General features: G+C 38.2%; 1 protein-coding gene across 4 annotated transcripts in view; it reads left to right on the forward strand.

The window, feature by feature from the left end:
- The window catches only part of KDM4C (lysine demethylase 4C), a 465,635-nt gene that overhangs the window by 393,921 nt on the left and 51,441 nt on the right, over nt 1-20,273 (forward strand). For 3 of the 4 annotated variants that reach the window (XM_066257226.1, XM_066257229.1, XM_066257230.1), the window contains one exon: nt 10,302-10,436. The exons of the other annotated variant lie outside the window; for it this stretch is intronic. In XM_066257226.1, the coding sequence (XP_066113323.1) occupies nt 10,302-10,436 (135 nt within the window). The remainder of the gene's footprint in view (nt 1-10,301; nt 10,437-20,273) is intronic. 4 annotated transcript variants of the gene reach the window in all.

Genomic DNA, 20,273 nt, shown 5'->3' on the forward strand with positions numbered 1-20,273 from the left:
TTTTATTTAGAAAATTAAATTTAACAGGGTGACATTGATCAATAAGGGTACATAGGTTTCAGGTAAACATTTACATAGTATTTGAATTGTTATGTTGTATACCCATCACCCAATGTCAAAAAGAACCATTTTAAGGCAAATTATACTCTTCTTTTATTTAACGCCACAAATTATTTTAAAAACACTAGCTTCTTCAATGTTATTGAGCTTTGAATATAAAATATAATGGTGCATAATATTATAAAAATTTCATCTGATTTATTATCATGTTCTCTTTCATTAAACAGTAAGCACATTCTATAATTAAAAAGATACTATTGAAGAAATAGGTAGCTTTCAAATTCTTAAAGGTAGAAAAGCATGTGTAACAGAAAGTGCACAGCTAATCCCTGTTATTTTAATCTAAATCTTAGTATGTGTTTTCAGTGTTTTTGACTGGCACCTGCTGTCTTTCAAATGTAAGGATTATCTGTGTATGCATGTGTGTGTGCACATGGATTTGTATGTGTGCTTTGTATTTGACTGCTCTTTGCCATCACCTGTGTGACCCATTTCCTGGATCTATTTCTGAAAGTTCCACTGGATGTATTCCTAACCCATTTATGTGAATGTGGCACAGATGCTTGTAAAGAAAAGAAAAGAACACAATAAATAGTAAAATGGTTTTGAAACTGGGAGCCATGAAAACATTTCTGCTCCAAAGCAAACAATGAGCTACTCATAAATTATATACTGCCTGCAGAGTATGGCCACCACAGGGCCCATCACCTCACACCTGAGTAAACTAGACAGAAGTCCAGTGGCAGGGGTGTTGAGCCACTGAGGGAAATGAGATTAGAAAGGTGGCACACACAGATTTTTTCCCCAAGAAAACTAGTTTAGAAAACCTTCATAGTAGATGAGAATGTTCCATATATGCAGAATAGGAGCACCACGGTCACTTGCACTTTATGCGGTAATTCCTTGCAGTGATCGTGGCCTGTGCAGTACAATATCTTATCTGGGAGACATTGTTTTTATTCTCGTACCCTCCTCTTGGAAAAGTGACATTTAAGAAATCAGTTTCCTTTACAGTTTCTAAGTTGTGGATGTTAACATGACACAGATACCTATTCAAAAAATATGAAAAACTTTTATAGACAAGACACCTTACTGGTCAGTCATTTTCCTGCTATTTTGTTTATTTCTTGTTGAATACTATTTTAACTAGATTATATTGAACTAGACCATTATTTTAACTAGATTAACTAATATTCTGTCTTTTTATTTCCAGCAACTAGTACTTGGCCATACATAGAAGCTACTTGGTATAAATTAATTTAAAAAAAATTAATTCTAGGGAGTGGAATTAGTGGAGAAGAAAGATAACTAGTATCTACTGAGCATCTTTCATGTCAAGTGTGTGTTAGATAGTTTACATGTGCATATTATTTCGAGGCAGTGTGGTTGGTGTGGATAATGAGAATGAGTGGTAATGTTGGCTTCTGTATTCGTCCTTGTACTCTGAAAGTTCTCTTGTTTCTTATCATTCTGCCCCCTGTCCATTTTTCATGTTCTAATCTGGCACTCATTTTAGTAATTGACCTTGAGTCTTTGTGCAGCACTTTGTGTTTTTGCAGCCTTTGTGTTTTCAGGTCGGCTCCCCAGGCAAGCCTTAGTACATACACCTCCTTCCCTGCCATCGCTAAGCGAGGCTCAGGACGGGAGGGCACGCCCACATAGCGCGGGTCTGGTGAAGAGTTCAGAACAAGGCAGCAGTTCTGGTTACTCTGTGCTTGAATAGATAGCAAACTTTTGGATGGTAAGGGGATGGGGATAGCTGTCATCACTAACTTAATAAAACCTTTCTTGGTTTGTAGAAACTACTCTCACCTTGCTAACATGTGGAATAATGGATGATCAAGTTCCCTAAATTTTAAATCCTAGAATAGCAGTTTTTATCACAGGAAAATATTGTATATCCCATTGTACTTTCAGTGGCACTTGTTGAGAAAATGCATAATGACAGAAAATTAAGAAATAGATAATAATTTTATATGAATTCATTAATTATAAAGAGTCTACAATGATTTGGGTTTATTATGGATCCATAGGGAGAGACCCCAAACACTGACTCCTGCTGTAAATGCCTACTTAATTAGTGAAGGATTTAGGGATGTAGCAGAAATGAGTTGTGCCAGTGGTGGGATTCAAATAATTTAACAACTGGTTCTTTGCCCGAATGACCGTTTTAAGTATAAAAAAACTGATATACCGAAAGGTAGTTTATTATTTTATGCATTTAATGTTTAAATAATAAGAGAGGTACACAAAACTATATTATGTTTTTAATAGTTTTAAAATATTAATGAAAAAATATTAATACCTGACAAAAAACAATAAAACTGTTATTTAAGATATTTCCAATGACAGCTTGTCACCTCCTGATTGTTTGGCACTTTTTCTCTTTAAGTTATATGTTTGTTTACTGAAGTAACAAACACGAGGGAATTAAAATGTAATATTTCATCAAAGGTATAATGAGATTTATGAAATGAATAAACAAGTATTACAAGCATAGTTCTGTCAAATTTTTTTCACCTCTGAACAGAATGAACATTACTATGGGCACTTAGAATACGCTGTTGCACAGATGAACATTAAAAAAGAGTAAGGAATGTAAATTTATGATTTCCACATTGGGCAGTTGCCCAGGCACCCACCTTAAAGAGAACCCTGATTACAAGTGCCATTTTAAAAACCGGTTCACTGAACTGAACAAAAAATTAGGTATTGGTTGTGCCTAACTTGTGTGACCCAGCTGGATCCCATCACTGGGTTGCGCACAGAGGATGGAGGTGACTGAGCCTATTACAACAAAGCTCTTCCCTGCGCCTAGTTTCCTTAATAAGCAATTGCAGTTGCCTGTGTAGTGTTGTACTGAGTCTGAAACAGAAGACACATGTTTGCTCTACCACAGACTTTTATACTTGGGACTCATTTAGGAAAACATTATCCATACTTTTCATTTAATAAAATGTTTAGAAAAATGAAGCTGTCCTAGTTCTTAACCTAGAATCAAGGTCCACAAGACCACATACTCTACTAGAAGAAGAAAGTAGACTTACTTCCCAGATGGATACCTGAGAAATAACTCTTTCCAGCTGTCTAATATTCTAGAAAGCCTGTTTGACCAAACTCTGCCTCTGTCTCTGATTTATGCCTTTTAATCCAGTTAGCCTCAATAGGCATTAGGGTTTGTAAACCAGAATTACATTTCACCAGAGGTTTGTGTGTGTTGCATTTCACCATATTGAGCCCCTTGGTCATAGGATTATGTTTTTGTAATCAGGCAGCATTTAGTTCATTTATACCAGTATGCAGGATTTTGCATAACTATTGACAGGTACCAGTTGATTAATTTTCCTCTTGATGCTGCTGTCACACTTTTAACTTTTAATGTGGATTAAAAACTAGGCTATCTGACTCAAAGCCAAAACTCTTAGATGCCATAGTCTATTACCATAATGAGACAGGTTGAAGAAGAATATGAACAAAATGTCTTGGGAGCCCAAAGAAGGAAGTCACTAAGTCTGTTGGGGGCAGTCAGGTAGAATCAGAGGAGGTAACATTTATGTTGGTTCTGAAAGGAGAGTTTGAGTTTACTGATAAGAGCTGTAATGATGCTGCCTGGCCTGGGGTGGCGCAGTGAATAGAACATCGACCTGGAATGCTGAGATCACTGCTTCAAAACCCTGGGTTTACCCTGTCAAGGCACATATGACATGCAACCAGTGAACAGATAGAGTGAAGCACCTACTTCTTATTCTCCCCCATAACATTAATAAATGCAATTTTTATTTTTAAAAAAAGAGTAGTAATGATATTACAAGTAGAAGGAATCTATGTGTATGAACTTTTGTAAAGTCCTGTTTTTCTGGAAAGGTTGGAGAATTCAGTATGACTGGGTCTAGGACATGTTGGGATTATGGAGGTTGTCGGGAGAGTGCTGACAGGGGAGATGTGGTTGGAGAAGTCAGCTATGTAATCAGAGAATAACGTCTTGTTAACAGGGGAACCTCCCTCATTTTTGTATGTCCAGAAATTAAAATGAAAAATTCCTTTTTTTTTCCTCGAAGTTAGGGAAATGAGCTTGGCAAAGCAAGGATCCATTTTTAAGGATTAGATGTTTGGCTGGAAGATGTATTTTTTTTTCTAAAACAGATAGACCATGGCAAGGAGGAGGCCCCCCAGAGCAAGATCCAGTGATAGTTGATTCACTCCTTGATTGGCCACAAACATAAGATACCCAGCTGTTGTCTCACACATGAATGTGCATACACTCCCGTGGACACACACACACACACACACACACACCAAGGAACAGTGCTGAAACCAGGCAGGAGAAGCTATTTAGTTATCTTTCAAGAGTTTCTCTACCTGACACAGCTCCTTGGACTTCTCCTTCATGTGCCTCAGGGCATGTCATTAACTCTTGTCACTGTGTTAAACAAAACTTAAGAAAGTCTTAGTTTATCCTATTATCAAGAGTCCATCATAGGAGGTATGTATGTGCAGGACAGTGGTAGGATTCCCTTCTTTAAGACTGAGTGGAGGCTGTTTGCAGAGCAGAAGAGACTGAGCAGATGCAAGAAAGCTAGTCAGGAGACAATGGTCTTGTGCAGATGATAGGACAGAGGGAACTGGATTTATTCAATGGCCATGTCAAGGGTGAGAAGCACCTTGATTCAGAGATTTGCTGGGGGTAGGCTCACAGGCCTTAGTAACTAATCAGATGTGGGGAAAAAGGAGAGAAAGATAAGTTTCCAAGAGACAGTCAGATAATTGAGAACTAATCACATGTAAGAGTTTAGTCTGCTTTTGGAGTGGCCTTCTAATGCCGTGAACTTGCCTTGGCTTCAGCAGGGTTGACACATCAAATGTAGGTATGGGTTGAATCCATCCTTTTTTTCTTTCATCATCATTATTATTATTATTATTATATTACATCTCCTTAGTTTGGAACTCAATCTCATGCTTGAAGCTGTCTCCTTTTAGTTTCTCTTCCATCCTTCTAAGAAAGACAACCAGAATGTAGCTAATACTCATCTAACAATGATAGGAATGGTGCCATTTCCACAAACTCTCATCCTGTCTCTCAGATCTCAGCCTCCTTGTGTTTCACTGGCAGTGCTACTGTTTTGGTGATGGTTGTTTTTCCTATAACAATTTGGATTTTGCTAACTTCCATTCTGTTCAGTAAGGTTTGTTATGACCAACTATATACTCTTCTCAGACTTGTGTGTATTTATCTGATATTTGTCTTGGTTTGTTTTTCCTACACAAGTTATTTTCCAAATACCCTGCTGAATTGCACTGATATAGAAAAACAGAGAATTCTGATCAAAGCAAAGGTCTGAAGCAAAGAATTATTAGCAGAGATTTAAAAACGTACTACAATGACTCAGGCCTGATCTGACCAGTCTTCTTAAATTAAACATACATTTAAAGAAAGAGAAGAAATTACTCATCCTTTTATCAATAGAGGTTTTTAGTTGAGCTGTCAGTCTACTTGTTCTAGATGATAAGATGTCCAGGCTTGGTTTTCCCAGGAGGAGAAATATTAGGATATTTACATTTGGAACCAGTCTTTCCCTTATTCACTATATCAGCAAAAAACAGTGAAGACAGTATTTTTCTTAATTTTATTAATATAAGTAAGTGTATCCCATTTCAAACTTCAGTGCTCTGTTTGCCCTGCCCCATTTTCCTTTCTTACTTCTCCTGTAGCCATGTCCATAGGCAGGCGGATGAGTGAGCACAGAGCCTCTCTCCCCCATGCCTTCTGTCAGCAGAACAGGGCTTCAGTGCATGGATCCGTACACTTCCCGTGCCATGGGCTTGGTTTCCTTTGGGGACCTCATTGTTCTTGCCTTTTAGCTAGTGTATGGGGAGCCAGGGAGTCTCACTGTGGGCCATCCTACGTTCTGCTGGGCCCGCTGTGTGTCACAGGGTCCTGGCTGTGGGGCATACAGGGAATTCCACTGGCAGTGTTTCCAGAAGTTCCCAGTGACCCATGGGTCCAGGCCAGAGGCTCTTCTGCCTCCATTGAGCCATTTTCAGACTCCCCTTGGTTCTTCCAGATTTCTTTCAGAGCCTGACCTCTTGGTAAAGGCCTTTGTGCCAGTCCCCAGTCAGGCACCAGCTGTAGTTGTTCTAGGCCCACATCTGATGCTAAAGTGTTTCAAGGAGGTTTTGAATTTGTGGGAAGCGAGAAAAGATGCCTCCATTGCAGATTCCAGTGTTAATCAGCCAAGGATATAGAAACTGGTCAGAATGTGGGGACCATGCAGGCAGAGCAGAGGCTGGGAGCCTTGGTGTGGCCCTGCTCCTGCCATTGTTCCCTGGTGGGCCTCTCCAGTGTGGCAGTGTCTGCATGGGCCTGGCTGCAGTGGGATCTGAGAAGTTGTGTTTTGCTACCATGCTCTTGCTTTGTTAGGGGTCACACCTCCATTTTGGAAGTAGTTATCTTAACCTTTCCATTTAAGGAAAGTTTTGCAAGTATTTGGCTCTCGAATCAGACACAGAGTCAGCAAGGTCACATACACATGTATGGGCAGAAAGTAGTGTTTCCAAGTGGCTTAGAACAATATCTCTTTAAATGCAGCCTTTCACCAGACTCTGATTTCTTACCCTTTAATCTGGTTAGGCAAAAGAACATTTTAAATGTATACTATATTATATTGTCATATAAATAAATATTTATAATAGATGTAATAATGTGATATAAATGCATAATATTCTATACAAAATGTAGAATATTTTACCTAAATTTTTTATTCTGGCCTTGTAAAACTGCAAATTAACAATATGTATAGCCTGACCTGTGGTGGTACAGTGGGATAAAGCGTCTACCTGGAATACCGAGGTCGCTGGTTTGAAAGCCTGGGCTTGCCTGGTCAAGGCACATATGGAAGTTGATACTTCTCTCCCTCTTTCCCTCTCTCTCTCTCTTCCTCTATGAAAAAAAATTGAATAAATAATGTCTTTTAAAAAAGTATATATTTTAAGTGAGAGAGAGGGAGACAGACAGACAGCAGACAGACAGGAATAGAGAGAGATGAGAAGCCATCAGCTCGTAGTTGGCATAACTTTAGTAGTTCATTGATGGTTTCTCATATGTACCTAGATGGAGGGTGAGACTCCAGCAGAGCCAGTGACCTCTTGCTCAAGCCAGCAACCATAGATCATGTCTATGATCCCATGCTCAAGCCAAATGAGCCTACACTGAAGTCATTGACCTTAGGGCAGGGGTCGGGATACTTTTTGATTGAGAGAGCCATGAACACCACATATTTTAAAATGTAATTCCATAAGAGCCATACAATGACTCGTGTATGTTATGCATTATCCAGTAAAAATTTGGTATTGTCCCGGAGGACAGCTGTGATTGGCTCCAGCCACCCGCAACCATGAACATGAGCAGTAGGAAATGAATGGATTGTAATACATGAGACTGTTTTATATTTTTAACATTATTTTTTTATTAAAGATTTGTCTGTGAGCCAGATGCAGCCATCAAAAAGAGCCATATCTGGCTTGCGAGCCATAGGTTCCCAACCCCTGCCTTAGAGTTTCGAATCTGGGACATCAGCGTACCAGGTTGATGCTCTATCCTCTGTGCACCAGTCAGGCAAACTGCAAATTAATCTTGATTTTTAAACAAACATTTCAAGAAAAATCTGCATCTTGCTGCAGGTGTTTGGTTTTTATCACAAGAACAAACTTATCAGAATCCCCTGGAGAAACTTGGCAATGTTGTGTTTTCTACTTGGCTCTGTTATTCCCACCACGAAGTGAGTGTGGAACCGGGAACCAGTAAGCAGATCTAGGGTACCACTGTGAGGAGCCAACTGCATGAGGAATCGTTACAAGGCATAGTGATATTTTACAAAGATCAAGGAGCACACATATTGAGGAAAATCAAGTCTTAAACTTCAAGACCACTTATCTGGTTACATTTTCTGCATAGGTAAGGTGTTTTTTTCATGTAAAATGCTTGCTTTTTCACAGCATTAATATTTCTTAGTTCTCAGAAAATTTAAAGATTTTTGGTCAAATCATGCTCCTTTTTAATTTTTTTATTTTTTAAAATGTATTTATTGATTTTAGAGAAATTCGAAGGGGGGGGGAGAGAGCGAGAAACAGTAGTCTGTTCTTGCAGGTGCCCCGACCAGGGATTGAACCCACTACCTTTGTATATGGAGACAGTGCTAACCAACCAAGCTTTTCAATCAGGGCAATAGTACTCCTTTAAAAAAGAGAATTAAGGCATGCATTATTGTTTGATAGCTTGCTAAGAAAATTAAGTAGTGACACCAATCCCATATTTTAACATTGGTATTAGAGTCAAGCACCATGAATACAATGAGAAATATAAATGGATTGTGTTAGCAGATGCACAGCAACAAAGGTTATTTGACATTCCCAAATCTTATAAAGTGTGGGAAGCAGGATTTTTTATTCCTTCATGTAGAAAACAATAATTAGATGCCATAGTCATAATGAAATCATAGATACTGGCAAAATGTAATGAAAGTATAACTTTTTAAGACTGTTAAGTATAAGTAATAGAAAAGGCAATTAAATAAGTTCTAATATTTCCATCTAAAAGGCCATTATCCAGGTCACCATTATATGTCCACACTTAACAAAGATGATGTGTAAAACTCTGGATTGGCCAGAAAGACCTCCTGAGGCCTGCAGGCAGGAAGCCAGGCAGCTGGGAGATACCCCAACTTCTTTGTCCTGTCCTTCTACAGAATGTTGGTAGTCATCTTGGACTCAGACATGCAAACCACATGCAAATCAGTCCTTCTTTCCTTTACTGGTAAAATGGGTAGTTTCTTGACTGTTCCTTACCTGAAGTTGTCTTGTTTTTACCGTGAGATCCTCTCCTGTCTTCTTGTCCCACATTGGGTGTAGTGGGTTAGTGAACTCATGGTATCTGAAGAAACAGAAAAAATTCCTGTTTCTACATTTTTCAGTAAAACTTTATTTTAAATTTTTTCTCTCAGCCATTACTGGGTTGACCTAGCACCCAGCTTTTGCTCAGGCAGAAGGCAGAAATCCTCTTCTTGTGGACCTCAGATGTCCTTCTGAGTTATTTTCCCCATCCTGTTTTCCCTCCTTGAGTATGTGGGAGCCCTTTTAAGCAAGTTTGTCTGCCTTTCCCCATACTGTCTGAGGAATTAGAAGAAAATAAAGAATTCTTAAACTCTTGTATTTCACAACTTTTAATCGTACCTTAAAATCTGTTATGTTTCTTTATCATGTATTTGAAGTGAAGAATGGTTTCCTCACTTGAGACTGAGAAGTAGCTTTTGCTGAGGCTGTAGGAACCACAGAGATGAACCTTGTTGCTAGTTGAGAGAACAGGAGGGCTGCAGGCAGGACACCAGGACGGAGGGAGGAGACAGCTACGGAGCCTCTCAGCTCTTTTCCTTTTTTCCCTGCCTTCATACATCTTTATTTCTAGCATAGTGCTAGGCATGTACATGCATTTAATTAACATTAGATATTCTGACAGATAAAAGTTAGATTGCTTGATGGATTTTAAAGACTTTGTGGCTTTATCTCTTTGGTTAATATGATGAGCTAGCTAGGCAGAATCTGCACTACTCCTGATGCTGTTGTCTTGGGCAGTAGAAAGCTTTGGCTGACTTTTTTTCCCCACTGTTCCTTTGGCTATTTTTCCTAAAAATTTGAAAGAAACCTAGGAAGCTCAATTCTCTCTCTCTCTCTCTTTCTCTCTCTCTCATGTTTATGTAAGTCGTATCTCTTTATAGAACCACAATGGCCTGTTCCACCCTAATTTTCTCACCTGTTTAACGTGACCAGCCTTGTTTGTCAGTAATAGTATATCAGTGTAGATAAGGTAAATACAACTAATAATAATAGCTAATGTTTGTATAATGCCCTTACAGTTTACTGTGTATTTTGCAACATAGTACATTGTCTCACTGTCACACAGTAACCTTGTGTGGCAGTATCAAGGTTGTATTTGTTTTATACATGATGAAATGGGACTTCAGAGAGATTCAGTAGTCATTAAAAGTTGTAGAACTTCCAGGTCATTGGAGCCAGAGCTCGTGGCATTTCAGTTCGACCTGGTTTGGCATTTTTCCAACTTGGGATGACAGCTTGGATTAGTTTACATGGTTTCATTAATTACCTGGGCTTCCTTCTTGGTGACACAGAAAAACTGTTAAACTATTTAATTAGTCTGTTTTTGTGTTTAATTTATTTATTCATTTTTTTAGAGAGGAGAGAGAGAGAGAAGGGGGAAGGAGCAGGAAACATCAACTCCCATATGTGCCTTGACGAGGCAAGCCCCGGGTTTTGAACCGGCAACCTCAGTGTTCCAGGCCAATACTGTATCCAGTTCGCCACGACAGGTCAGGCCCAATTAGTCTGTTTTGTATTCAGTTTTCTTACTTTAAAATAATTTGCTGGTCCTGGCCAGTTGGCTCAGTGACAGAGCATTGGCCCGTTGTGTGGATGTCCCAGGTTCAATTCCCCATCAGCGCACACAGAAGTGACCATCTGCTTCTCTACCCCTGCCCCTTACCCTTCTCTCTCTCTATCTTTCTCTATTCCCAAAGCCATGGCTTGGTTGGAGTAAGTTGGCCCTGGGTGCTGAAGATGGCTCAGTGGCCTCCCCTCTGGCACTAAAGTGGCTCAGTTGCTGAGCAGTGCGAACAACGGCCCCACATGGGCAGACCATTGCCCCATAGGGGGCTTGCTGGGTGGATCCTGGTCAGGGCACATGCAGGAGTCTCTCTGCCTCCCTGCTTCTCACTTAAGAAAAAAAATTTGCTTCTATTTTTATTCCGTTCACAAACTAATTGAGATTTGTTGTTGCTGTTGTGACAGAGACAGAGAGAGGGTCAGGTAGGGACAGAGAGACAGGAAGGGAAAGAGATGAGAAGCATCAATTCTTCATTGTGGCACCTTAGTTGTTCATAGATTACTTTCTTATATGTGCCTTGACCAGGGGTCTATAGCAGAGAGAGTGACCCCTTGCTCAACCCAGCAACCTTGGGCTCAAGCCAGTGATCTTTGGGCTCAAACAAGCAACCACAGGGTCATGTCTATGATCCCATGCGCAAGCTGGATAAGCCCATGCTCAAGCCAGCAACCTCGGGGTTTTGAACCTAGGTCCTCTGCATCCCAGTCCAATGCTCTACCCACTGTGCCACCACCTGGCCAGGCCAAAAATCATTATTGATAAGAGTATTCTATATTAATACATTATGCCTCTTTGCTTCTCCCATTGAAAATGTCTTAATCAGGATAATTAAACCAAGTTGTTATATTATCTTATAATTTGAATAAATGCTTTTCTCCTTATTTGCCCCGAATTGTCATTTCTTCAACATTTTTTTTCAAGATTGCTTTGAGTATTTTAGAGTCTTTGCAGTTTTACATAGATTTTAGAATCACTTTGTTTCTATCCACACACATAGCCTAATATGAATGATTGAGATTTTGTTGAAGCTGTAGTGCTCCCCAAATCTGTTGCTACACAAGTAGCTTGAAGAGCTCCTGAAATATAAAAACCAAGGCAGAGTTTCTGAAGGCAGGCATCCAGGGACTCACCTGTTCTCTAAGTAGTGAGATTGAACATGACTTAGGAGCTCACGTCAGGTTCTATCTGAGCAATGCTCCACCAGTCTAACTGATGTGAACTTTCCTCTCTGCTCTCTGTGCAGTAAGTATGCTTACTCTTCAGACTAGAAAGCAGGAGGTGTGCAGTAAGTATGCTTACTCTTCAGACTAGAAAGCAGGAGGTGTTTACCTGTTGAGAGTTCCCTGCATTAACACAGTGAAGCATCCAAAGATGGTTCTCCCAGTCCAGCTCTCTTCACTTACCTCCCAAACAAGATCACTTCCTCCGAGGTGAGATCATTGACTCAGATAGAAAAGAATGTTTTATTTTGTTTTCTCATTATCTTCTGAAGTCTGTTAGTTATACTTCTACAGACAGTAAAGTGAGTAAGACCTTAAATCTTCTGGGAGACTGCTTACGACTATTTCCCATTCTATTATATGTTTGTACTTAAAAAACCCATGAGAAATAAAAGTACACGTGCACAAACACATGTAGAAAATTAAATACTTATGACATTTTTATGAGTCTGCATGTGCATTTGTCTGTAAGAACCATTATTTTTTCATGAAGCCCCAGGGCTTTAAGTTTTTCTAGGTAGAAGATTTTTACCTAGCTCTTCTAATTGTATGAAAAAAGCTCTCTCATTATTGTAGGGCCAGTTTGGATGAGTGACTTTAGATGCATTAGTTCCGTAAAAGAAGAGTTTGTATTAATTTTTTTACTTAAATACCTCTGGGAATTTTAATAAGATGGATACTTGAAACTCTACAATGATAGTATCTCACAGGTTGTTAATTTGTAGAAATTAGGGAGAAATGATAGTGGAAAAGGTGAAAGTTATTGGATATAAATGGAAATGTGCTTTTTTGTCTGTTCGTTGGATAAGTGACTTGGCTTCATTTCCCTCTTGCCTTGCTGGCTCTGTGGGCCTCTGTGTACACTGTTTTATTTGGACTTACAATCTTTAATGACATCATAGAAAGATAACCCAGTCACAGATTTTCCCAAGATGACATTTCTGCCCGTGGCCCATCTTGTCAGATGTTGGGTGACTTTGCTTTAAACTGTGAACACAGATCAGCCTAGCCAGGTTTTGGTTAAGAAAAGATCCATCTTGCCAAACCATGGAAACCTTCCTTCCCTCTGAGCCTTTTCTTTAGAGGTCATATTTGAACTAACTACTCTCTGCTCTATCAGAAACTTAATGGGGAGAAGTGATATTTTAGAATATAGTACATATTATATTCCCATTGTAGTTTATATAAATTAACCCATCACAGAGGGGTCTTCTTTGAGTTTCATTTCACTACTATATCCTTCATGGATAATACATACAACCACCATTATATAGATAACATTGTTGTGATTGTTCTAAGGCTGTTACAAAGATTGACTGCAGTACTTCTAAATATTCCAGCTGATAATATCTTTTTTATTTACTTATTTAAGCAAGAAAGAGAGAGAGAGAGACAGACAGACAGATAGATACAGACAGGAAGGGAGAGAGATCAGAAGCATCAACTTGTAGTTGCAACACTTTAGTTGTTCATTCTTTGCTTTCTCATACACGCCTTGACCGATGGGCTCCAGCTGAGCCAGTGAACCCTTGTTTAACCAGCAACCTTTGACTCAAGATAGTGACCTTGGGGTTTCGAACTTGGGTCCTCAGTGTCCCAGGTTGATGTTCCATACACTGCACCACTTGGTCAGGCTCTTTTTTTATAATTTAGTATCAGAAAAAAATTTGTTAGTGAATGAGAAATATTACAATTTCCTTTACTAAATTCTAGTTAGAATTGAACAATCCTGTCAGTTTTGAGTATAGGCAATGATGACACCTGCAGTTTCTGTGACTGTCCACAGTAGTAATCATTGTTACTATTATCCCTAGATGTTCGTATTTAATACATTATTACAGAAACATAGATAATATACCAAAAATTACTTTTTTCAGTTTTATTTCTATATAATTTGGTATTTTATTTTGGTAATCTTGTGTGCTTTATATTATGCATTTACAAACATCTGTCTGAGTAGGTGTGCACAGGCTCACAAAATACCCAAAGGGATTCCTGACACCATACACTCTAATGCTCAAATGTGCTTCCTGGCTCTTACAAGCCTGGTTCAGATGTTCCCCATGGTGAAGCCTTCTCTGGAAGGTCAATTCCTGCCCCTACCTGTGTGCTCTTAATACCTACACTGTGGTCAGCCATGTCTGTCTTTTCTCCTACCTGTGAGCTATTTGAGAGAAGGAACCTATTCCTTTATTTTAACCCGTAGAACCTAGGAAACTGTCTTGCCTTTAATAAGCACTCAGTAACTGCTTATTTAAATACTACTTTCCTACTCCATGTTCATCCTTATATTGCTTTTCCTCTTTGCATTGTTTGCTAGTCAATGCTTGGCTCTGGCTCAGTGTTTACTGCTGTAAGGTAAGGAATGATGGGTTTTTTTTTTTCATTCTATTTTGTCAACACTGGCTTTAAATATGTTGGAAGCAACCTGTTGGATATTGGGTGCCTTTAATGAACCAAAGCATTATTAGGGTCATGTTTTTCTCCCTACTCAGTTGTAATTACTGATGATCAGTCATCTTTTCTCTGAAGTACGGCACTTTATTTCAACATTAGAGTCTTAGAAAAGTTACAGAGCTTTGTAATAAGGGCCTCTTTAGTATCTAAGCTCATCCGTATCAAAGGTAACATGGTATCAGTGGAGAGAAAACTCTTTTACATCTCAACCATTGGATTTTATTATTGGTGTTGCTATTTAGAGGAGGCTTAGTTTGATGGGAAGAACAGGTAGAGTAATGCATCTCAAAAAGACTTGATGAGTATAGCCTCATACCTGGTAATAAAATCTGTTCATTTGATTGAAACATGTCTTAGGAATGAGTAATGATTATTAAGAACAAAATAAAAGTGCCCTTTTTTGTTACATCACATTCAGCCTAAATGTGAGATATGTCAGATGAAATTTTATAATTAAATTTCTGTATTATTCCAATTTAGAGAGTTTCATTTCCACATATCCTTCCTTTGTCAGAATTACTGAACTGAAAGATAAATGTTGAAGATGGTCTTTTCTTATTAAGTAATTTGACTTCACCTTTTTTGAGCATCTCAGTTAAGTACCGATTTTTTGCTCCATAAGATGCACCTAATGTTTTATTTATTTTTGTGTGTGTGATTTTTAAGTTAATTTTAATGGGGTGATATTGATAAATCAGGGTACATATGTTCAGAGAAAATATCTCCAGGTTATTTTAACATTTGATTATGCTGCATTTCCATCATCCAAAGTCCAATTGTCTTCCATCACCTAACTGGTTTTCTTTGTGCCCCTCCCCTCCCACAACCCCCTCTCTCCCCCCCCCCCCGTAACCACCACACTCTTGTTCATGTCTCTGATTCTCATTTTTATGTCCCACCTATGTATGGAATCATATAATTCTTAGTTTTTTCTGATTTACTTATTTCGCTCAGTATAATGTTATCAAAGTTCATCCATGTTATTGTAAATGATCCAATGTCATCATTTCTTATGGCTGAGTAGTATTCCATAGTATATATGTATCAAAGCTTTTTAATCCACTCGTCCACTGACGGACACTTGGGCTGTTTCCAGATCTTCCCTATTGTGAACAATGCTGCCATAAACATGGGGGTTCATTTCCTCTTTTGAAACAGGGCTATGGTGTTCTTGGGATATATTCCTAAAAGTGGTATAGCTGGGTCAAAAGGCAGTTCGATTTTTATTTTTGTGAGGAATCTCCATACTGTTTTCCACAGTGGCTACACCAGTCTGTATTCCCACCAGCAGTGCAAGAGGGTTCCCTTTTCTCCACATCCTCTCCAGCACTTATTCTGTGTTGTTTTGTTGATGAGCACCATTCTGACTGGTGTGAGGTGATATCTCATTGTGGTTTTAATTTGCATTTCTCTAATCATTAGTGATGTTGAGCATTTTCTCATATGCCTATTGGCCATCTGTATGTCCTCTTTGGAGAAGTATCTATTCATTTCTTTTGCCCATATTTTGATTGGATTGTTTGTCTTCCTGTTATTGAGTTTTACAAGTTCTTTATAAATTTTGGTTATTAACCCATTATCAGACGTACTGTCAAATATGTTCTCCCATTCTGTAGTTTGTCTTTTTATTCTGTTCTTATTGTCTTTAGCTGTGCAAAAGTTTTTTAGTTTGATATAGTCCCATTTGTTTATCCTGTCTTTTATTTCACTTGCCCATGGAGATAAATCGGCAAATATATTGCGGCGACAGATGTCAGAGAGCTTACTGCCTATGTTTTCTTCTAAGATGCTTAAGGTTTTATGGCTTACATTTAAGTCTTTTATCCAGTTTGAATTTATTATTGTGAATGGTGTAAGTTGGTGGTCTCGTTTCATTTTTTTGCAGGTTGCTGTCCAATTTTCCCAACACCATTTGTTGAAGAGGCTGTCTTTACTCCATTGTATGCCCTTACCTCCTTTGTCAAATATCAGTTGTTCATAAAGGTGTGGATTTATTTCTGGGTTCTCTGTTCTGTTCCATTGATCTATATGCCTGTTCTTATGCCAGTACCAGGCTGTTTTGTGTACAATGGCCTTATAATATAACTTGATATCCAGAAGTGTGATACCTCCACTTTATTTTTCCTTTTCAAGATTGCTGAGGCTATTCGTGTTCTCTTTCGGTTCCATATAAATTTTTGGAATATGTGTTCTATATCTTTAAAGGAAGTCAATTTTAGTTGGTATTGCACTGAACTTATAAATTGCTTTGGGTAATATAGACATTTTAATTGTGTTTATTCTTCCTAACCATGAGCACGGTATATGCTTTCACTTGTTTGTATCTTCCCTGATTTCTTTTATCAATGTTTTATAATTTTCCGAGTACAAATCTTTAATCTCTCTGGTTAAATTTATTCCTAGGTACTTTGGTTTTTTGGTTGCAATGATGAAGAGGATTACTTCCTTAATTTCCATTTCTGACAATTCATTGTTAGTATATAAAAATGCCTCTGATTTCTGAGTATTAATTTTATATCCTGCCACCTTGCTGAATGCATTTATCAGGTCTGTAGTTTATTGACTGAGACTTTAGGGTTTTCTATATACAATATCATATCATCTGCAAATAATGATAGTTTTACTTCTTAATTTTCCAATTTGGATGCCTTTTATTTCTTTTTCTTGTCTGATTGCTGTTGCTAGAACTTCCAGAACTATGTTGAATAAGAGTGGTGAAAGGAGGCACCCTTGTCTTGTTCCTGATCTTAAGGTGATTGCTTTAAATTTTTGTCGATTGAGTATGATGTTGGCTGTGGGTTTGTCATAGATGGCCTTTATTGTGTTGAGGTATGTTCCCTGTATTCCCACTTTGCTGAGTGTTTTTATCATGAATGGGTGCTGGATTTTATCAAATGCTTTTTCTGCATCTATTGAAATTATCATGTGGTTTTTCTCCTTCCTTTTGTTTATGTGACGAATCACATTGATTGATTTGCGAATATTGTACCAGCCTTGCCTCCCATGAATAAATCCCACTTGATCATGGTGTATGATTTTTTTCATATATTGCTGGAATCCGGTTTGCTAATATTTTGTTGAGAATTTTAGCATCTAAATTCATCAGAGATATTGGCCTATAATATTCTTTCTTTGTGTTGTCTTTGTCTGGTTTTGAAATCAGAATTATGCTCGCCTCATAAAAGGAGCTTGGAAGTCTTCCTTCCTCTTGAATTTTTTGAAATAGCTTGAGAAGGATAGGAGTTAGTTCTTCTTTGAATATTTGGTAGAATTCACTTGTGAAGCCATCAGGCCCAGAACTTTTCTTTTTTGGGAATGTTTTGATAACTGTTTCTATCTCATTTGTTGTAATCGGTCTGTTTAGGTTTTCTGATTCTTCCAGATTAACTTTTAGAAGATTATATGTTTCAAGAAATTTTCCATTTCATCTAGGTTGTCTAGTTTTTTTGGCATACACTTTTTCATAGTATTTTCTTACAATATTTTGTATTTCTGTTGTGTCAGTTGTTATTTCTCCACTGTCATTTCTAATTTTATTTATTTGAGTCCTCTCTCTCTTTTTCTTGGTGAGTCTGGTTAAAGGTTCATAGATCTTTTCAAAGAACCAGCTCCTGGTTTCTTTGATCCTCTGTATTGCTTCTTTAGCCTCTATGTCATTTATTTCTGCTCTAATCTTTATTATTTCCTTCCTTCTGCTACCACTCGGCTTTACTTGCTATTTTTTTTCTAGTTCTTTTAGATGCAGGGTCAAGTTGTTTATTTAAGCTTTTCTAGCCTCTGAAGGTATGCCTGTAGTGCTGTAAATTTCCCTCTCTGGACTGCTTTTGCTGTGTCCCATAAATTTTGAGTTGATGTATGCTCGTTATCGTTCGTTTCTAGGATTTTATTTCTTCTTTGATCTCATTGTTAACCTATTTGTTTTTTTAATAACATGCTATTTAGTTTCCAAGTTTTGAGTATTTTTCAGTTTTTCTGTTGTGGTTGATTTCTAGTTTCATGCCATTGTGATCAGAGAAGGTGCTTGATATGATTTCAATCTTCTTAATTTTGTGGAGATTGCTTTTGTGCCCTATCATGTGGTCTATCCTAGAGAATGTACCATGAGCACTTGAAAAGAATGTATATTCTGCTGCTTTAGGGTGAAAGGTTCTGAAGATATCTATTAAATCGAGTTGATCTAGTATGTCCTTTAAGTTTTCTGTTTCTTTGTTAATTTTCTTTCTTGAGAAAATATCTAGTGATGTTAGTGGGGTATTGACATCCCCTACTATTATAGTATTGCTGTTGATCTCACCCTTTATATCCATCAAAGTTTGCTTTATATATTTAGGTGCTCCTATATTAGGTGCATAGATATTTATAACGGTTATATCTTTCTGTTGGATTGCTCCCTTTATCATTATGTGGTGACCTTCTTTATCTCTTTCTATAGCCTTTGTTTTAAAGTCCATTTTGTCTGATATAAGTATTGCTACCCCAGCTTTTTTTTCATTTCCATTTGTGTGAAATATTTTTTCCATCATTTTATCTTCAGTTTATGTGCATCTTTTTTTTAAAGGTGTGTCTCTTGTAGACAGTATATGTATGGGTCCTGTTTATTATCCACGCTGCTACCCTATGTCTTTTGATCGGATCATTTAATCCATTTACATTTAAGGTTATTATTGATATGTAGTTGTTTATTACCATTTTATTCTTTAAAACTGTATTCCTCTTTTGCTATATTCTTTTTCTCCTTTGATCTGTTTACAACAGGCCCCTTAGCATTTCTTGCAGCATTGGTTTGGTTGTAGTGAATTCCTTGAGGTTTTTTTTGTCTGGGAAGCTTTTTATTTCTTCTTCAATTTTAAACGATAGCCTTGCTGGATAAAGTAGTCTTGGTTGTAGGTTCTTGTTCTGCATTACTTTGAATATTTCTTGCCATTCCCTTCTGGCCTCAAGTGTTTCTGTTGAGAAGTCGGAAGTCATCCTTATGGGGGCTCCTTTGTAGGTGATAAACTTTTTTTTCTAGCAGCTTTTAATATTTTCTCTTTATCACTTAGCTTTGGTATTTTAATCATGATGTGTTTTGGTGTAGATTTTTTAAGGATTTTCTTTAATGGAGTTCTCTGTGCTTCTTGTACTTGTGAGATGTTTTCCTGCCTTAATTTAGGGAAATTTTCAGCTATGATGTGTTTGAACAAAGTCTCCATCCTTTGTTCTTTCTCTTCTTCTTCAGGAACCCCTATGATGTGGATGTTATTTCTCTTCATGTTGTCACAGAGCTCTCTTAGAGTTTCCTCAGATTTTTTTGAGTCTCTTTTCTTTTTTCTGCTCTGTTTCTGTACCTTCATTTATCTTGTCCTCTAACTTGATTCAATTCTCAGCTTCATCAAACCTGCTTTTAGTTCCTTCCATTGTGTTCTTCATTTCTGATATTGTATTTGTGATTTCTAACTGATTCTTTTTTTATTATTTCAATGTCCTTTTTTATATTTGCTATCTATTTAGGTGTTTGTAATGACCATTTATTGTTGTTCTAAGATCTTTGAGCATCCTAGCAATCATTATTTTAAACTCTGCATCTGGTAATTTGGTTATATCTGACTCAGTCAGATTCTTTTTGGGGGATTTTTCTTGATTCATTTGTGTTATATTTCTCTGCCTTCGCATTTTCTCTGTGTAAAAGAAGGTTTTGGCCACTGGAGTCCACTGGGTATGGCCTCTGTTCCCTAAGTATGGTCTGTCTGCAGGCCCGCCACCCCCTCAGCTGCTGCCCCCTCGGGCGTTCAGGTATGGGTGTTGCCGGTGCCTTCCCACTGGGGTTGTTGCTGTTGTTTCCACCTCTCCTTCACAGGAGGGGCTGTGATCATGTGCTCGGGTGAATGAACCTAGGTGGCCTCAGCCTTGGTGTTATGCTTGGCCCTGAGGGCAGGGGTGAGCACCTTTGCTCTATTGCAGGTCTCTGCCTGATTCCGGGCTTTTGCCCTGCCCCTGCAGGAAGAGCCCGCTCATGGTATGGCTGCAAGCCTTGGCTCCATGGGCCAGACGGGGCTGCATGCCCATGCTCAGTCACTGGACTCCGCCTGTTCTGGGCTTTCACTATA

Source organism: Saccopteryx bilineata, chromosome 2 (assembly GCF_036850765.1).
Source record: "Saccopteryx bilineata isolate mSacBil1 chromosome 2, mSacBil1_pri_phased_curated, whole genome shotgun sequence".
In the NCBI taxonomy this organism is placed as follows: domain Eukaryota; kingdom Metazoa; phylum Chordata; class Mammalia; order Chiroptera; family Emballonuridae; genus Saccopteryx; species Saccopteryx bilineata.